At 39.7% G+C, this 4,961-nt stretch overlaps 1 protein-coding gene across 1 annotated transcript in view; it reads right to left on the bottom strand.

Annotated features, from left to right (window-relative positions):
- Positions 1-4,080, bottom strand: part of LOC109953337 (extracellular calcium-sensing receptor-like) — a 9,824-nt gene extending 5,744 nt beyond the window's left edge. Inside the window, exons 1-4 of the mRNA XM_020588788.1 lie at positions 4,017-4,080; positions 1,124-1,662; positions 805-1,032; positions 510-638 (exon numbers count right to left, since the gene is read on the bottom strand). Coding sequence (XP_020444444.1) covers positions 510-638; positions 805-1,032; positions 1,124-1,662; positions 4,017-4,080 — 960 coding nt within the window. The remainder of the gene's footprint in view (positions 1-509; positions 639-804; positions 1,033-1,123; positions 1,663-4,016) is intronic.
- Between the last annotated feature and the right edge of the window lie 881 nt (positions 4,081-4,961).

Below are 4,961 nucleotides of genomic sequence, written 5' to 3'. Positions count from 1 at the left end.
GATTAACCTTTTTTGGGGGGGTTTCGTTTCTGTCTGTAAAAGACAGACCCTTTAAACTTAAGTTGCACAAGTCACATATAAATAGACTTCCATCTTCTCTTTCAGCTCAAAACTAACTGACTCCAGATTTTACTCAGGTTTGTGATACTCATCAACATTGAGTCTTTCTGTAGGAAGAAGGTTTTAGTTTATATGGCCCTTTGTGACCCTTTAACACACCTTCATTTTTTATTCTTTTCCATTTTTATTGTATTCTGTTTCAATGTATTGTTTTGTGTATATGTGAAGCACATTGTAACAAATGTTTAGAAAAGTGATCTATAAATAAAGGTTATTATGATCATGGAGGTGAAACTATTTCAGTTTTTTTGTTTTTAATCAAGTGCTTGGTCATTATGGAAGATGTAGTTTGTGTTGTACAAATATGTGTTTGTTATTTAGCCCTGATTCTTTTTTATAAAATGGGTGGACACATGATAATCATTTATGAACCTTATTTTAATTTTTACTACACCTGTCATGTCGCTTATTTCTCCCTCTGCACATCTGATACAGTCATAGCAGCAGACAGGTTTTCCTTTCTGGAGAAATTTGCGAGTTCCTGGGGGACATTTCTCACTGCAAACTGACACAGGCACCTGCATGATACAATAACAATACTACAGTTAGAATGATTATACTGTAAATAATGGCTAGATAGATTGATAATCTTTATTGTCATTGTAACACATACAACAAAAATTTAAAGTGACCTCCAGTCAGGACAGCAATAAATAATGTATGTGCAGTGATCACATTGCTTACCTGGTTTGAGTTCTCTGCCCAAATTAAATATTTCCTTTGCAGACTCAGCTGTTTGTCTGCAGGCAAATAAGCATCATAAAGGCCAACTGTGACAAAGTCCACAATGCCATTTTTTGTTGGCTGCCAGTTTATAATTTCATACTTTGCAGGTGGGTCTCCATTCTCATTAAAGTAAACCTCATCTCCTTCCTTGGTTTTGAAATGAATCTTTTTTATGTGCTGTAAAATCTAAGAATAAAGTTATGAATCTAATTATTCAAAACAAACATTGGTGTGTTTGTGAAGGTAACATTTCTTAAGTACTTAATGTTGTACTCACTGTGAGTGGATCTAGTTGCACATTGTTGTTACATGTTTCATTACATCCAAGAATATTATGAAGTGCATGTGCCACAGCATACACTCCTTTATAGGCATTGTTAAGTTTAGGCATGAATGACATATCAGTGAAAGTGTTTTGCACTCCAGTCAGATCTTCATGTCCAGTACATTCTGTCTGATTCTCTGCTGATGAATTTGACTGTTTGAACTTACAGTTAAATAAAGTCTCCCAGAACTGAGTAAACAATTTATTACTAGATGAATTGAGAGCCATCACATCTAATATGAACTCTCTCATGCCATTGACATGTGCTTTGGGGATGAACAGGCCTATGGCACCATTCAGAATGTGATGTGTATCCATTTCTTTTGTCTTGAAATCAATAATCCAGCTCTCACTTCCTACCCACTGGTACCCGGTCAAATTGTAGTAAGATAGCTCCTGTATTAGCACATTCATATCTGTGGCTGCGACAAATGCTACAATAACTTTGGAGGTGGAAGCCTTAATAATATCAATTATTTTTTTTATTTTATCTAATGAGGGGTTGAGACAACATGAGAGAGCCTAAGAACAGCCTGATATTGTCACCATCAACAAAGTAGCGTGTACTAGTGAGGAAGATGTTTAAGTTTTGCTGCTCTAGAAGACATTCAGTTCACACAAGGCAACACTGGCAGCAATAATCTACATTTGTTTTTGTTTTTTTAAATAAAATGATCTGTTTTTGTTTGGCTTGCATAATTTGTATTGTTCATGCCCTAATGCAAGTAACAGCTGAACCAAATTATATCTTTTGGCTAGACATACTACATATTATGTTTGCAAAAAACATTATGATACACATTCACATTTGCTCTGAACAGCTGAAATAATTGCACATTAATTACTAATTAATGATTATTTATAATTTAATAGTTAATAGTCTTACCCACCAGTGAGAAATGAAAGGGTCCAATGACAGTAGCCATAGCCATGCCAGTAGAGGAAGAGGTCCCTCCTACAATGGCCTGCACTTGTCCAGGTCTAGTACATGGTGCCTCAGTGGGTGCAGACACAACTTCATTACCATTAGCCAAGGCCAGTGCAACTCTCACACTTCTGGTCATACAGTCACAATTATCATAGATCTTATAGCCCAGAGAGATGCCAGGTAGTAGGTCTGTGCTGTTATTAATCTCCTCAATTGCAAAAATCATAACCTGGGCATACTGGAACTCTCTGAAATTCAAACTTGGTGCACAGTTTTAAAATGTTGTACTCATAAAAGTACTTGAATTAGAAAAAATAGACCAGTAAATTAACAACAGAGAATATGAATTGAATTGTCCGAAAAAGTCCCCAGCCCCGCTCAGTCCACCTCTGTGTGGACGTCATAATGTCTGAGAGGACTAAACCACCAGATGGCATCACATGTACCTTAATGTAAATCAAAAGCTTGTACTGGTATATATACATTTTGGACAGCATAGAAAAACAACAGTTCACCTCTGTTAACCTGTAAGGTGGGGTGAGAGCAGGGAGGTGCTGAAAATGTAAAAATCAAAATACAAAGAAACAACAACAAAAGTCTGAGACTGTAGCATTGTGCCCTTTGTACTATGGATGAAAACCCCTGGAGGTTCTAATGGTATTGACAATCAGTACATGATAATGGTTTAATTGAAGGTTAAATGAAAAATAATAATATCCATTGCATTTCACCAATACACTGTTAACTTTCCAGAAACATCTCAATTTGTTTGTGCCATTTAGTTCAACATTCAAAACATACAAAAACAGTGAACAATGAGGTCACTTGTCATCAGCTAGCAGCTGTTATGTTGGGGCTGCTACAGTATGAGTTTACTAAGCCTAGTCAAACGTCTAACATGATCTCGTAAAGAACCAGAAACACAAAAGATGGACTATGAAAAAAATGAAACGGCAATGAAGATTTAGAAGTGAATGGAAGCAGGAGTTGTTACAGATGGGGCCAACTTAAATTGCTGGCTGGACCACGGTGGAACCATGGCCAATATGTGACAGATATGTGTATGGCCCTAGCTCTTACAGTGTATCCCCCACAATGATGTAATGATCACAGTGCCACCTAGTTAACACCCCTGTAGGATATGGTTCATCTTACCATGCTAACTCTGAGAGACGAGGAAGTCCAAGTAACTTCAAAACAGTGCTGATTTATTCAAAGGATCACAGGTAAAATTAACATTACATGCTCAGGTATCTGACCATTTGCGTGTTAACATTTGGCACATGTTTTACGCCGTATACATCTAATTTATTTTTGAATGGCACGTGATCTACCAACACTACCTTTGCGATCTACCGGTTGATCGCGATTGACGTACTGGGCACCCCTGCACTAGACTATTCAGTCAAGAGGCAGGACCACACACATGCTGTTTTTACTGAACAATTTTGGGCAAAAAGGTGAAACAAGAGCGGAGCTTACTAAACAGCTAGCGGCCAGCCACCTATTGTTACATCCTAGGACAAAACACACAAGGGAGGACACCAAAGCAGAACTCAGACAGCAGACAAAACAAAGATATTTATTTATTCAAAAGGCAGGAGAATGGGACGTCATTAACTAGTGCCTGGAAGACTGCTGGAGCGTTGGTGAATCCAAATGGCATAACCTTATATTCAAAGTAGCCTAGGGGAGTCTTGAATGCTGTCTTCCATTTGTCTCCCCCTCTGACATGAACAAGGTGGTAGGGGTTGCTAAGGTCAAGCTTGGTAAAGATTGTGGCTCCTTGAAATGACTCAAATGATGAGCTTAATAGGGGTAAAGGGTACTTATTTTTAATGTTTATGGCACTGAGCCCACAGTAGTCTATGCAGGGCCTGAGAGAACCATCCTTCTTTACAAAGAAAAACCCTGAACCTAGCAAAGAGGAAGACAGGTGGAATAGCTTGGCCTGCAGGGAGTCTTTGATGTACTTCTCCATAGCCTCTCTTTCTGGCTTAGACACACTATAATTTACTGGAGGGCAAAGGGGCGCTAGGCAAGAGATCGATTGCACAATCTTAGGGTCTGCAGGGTGGCAGAGAGAGGGCCAGGTCCTTGCTGAAAACCTCCTGTAAGTCATGATAGAGCTCGGGGACCCCTGTAAGGTCTGGGGCCTCTGGGCTGGGGATGTCTGTGGACTCCATCTTAGGATGCAAGGCAGACATTAGACAGGCTGAGGAGCAATAATCACTCCAACAAAGAACTCTTCCAATGGTCCAATCAATGTGGGGATTATGGACTTCAGCCAAGTATAACCAAGCACTAGGGGTGAATTAGAAGTCTTCAGGATCTTGAAGTGGATACTTTCCTTATGATTGCCAGAAAGTATGAGAGTGACCAGGCTGGTGTGCTGGGTGACTCTGGCAAGAAGTTGGCCATCTAGAGCAGTGGTCCCCAACCCCCGGGCCGCGGACCGGTACCGGTCCGTGGCTCAATTGGTACCGGGCCGCACAAGAAATCATTTATTATTTCCATTTTATTTATTATCTGAGTCTGAACGATCTTTTATTTTGAAAAATGACCGCATTCTCTTGGTTACATCTCGGTCACTTGAGCGCTGTGCGACATATTCAGCCTGCTCAATGAACTCAATCTGTCACTTCAGGGGAAAATGACAACTGTCTTCAAGTTGGCAGATAAAGTAGCTGCATTTAAAGCCAAACTGGATTTGTGGGGACGGCGCGTCAACAGAGGCATTTTGGACATGTTTCAAACATTAGTAGGGGGCTCATTACTGATGCTCCTCAGAAAGCTTTTTGTTCCTAAAGTTAGGGAAGAGCTTAATTCGCTTTACCTACCTAACGAAACTGATATGTTTGG

Source organism: Monopterus albus, unplaced genomic scaffold (assembly GCF_001952655.1).
Source record: "Monopterus albus unplaced genomic scaffold, M_albus_1.0 scaffold629.1, whole genome shotgun sequence".
Classification (NCBI taxonomy): domain Eukaryota; kingdom Metazoa; phylum Chordata; class Actinopteri; order Synbranchiformes; family Synbranchidae; genus Monopterus; species Monopterus albus.
Note: the sequence above shows the minus strand (reverse complement) of the source record. Positions and strands in the feature narration are given on the sequence as shown.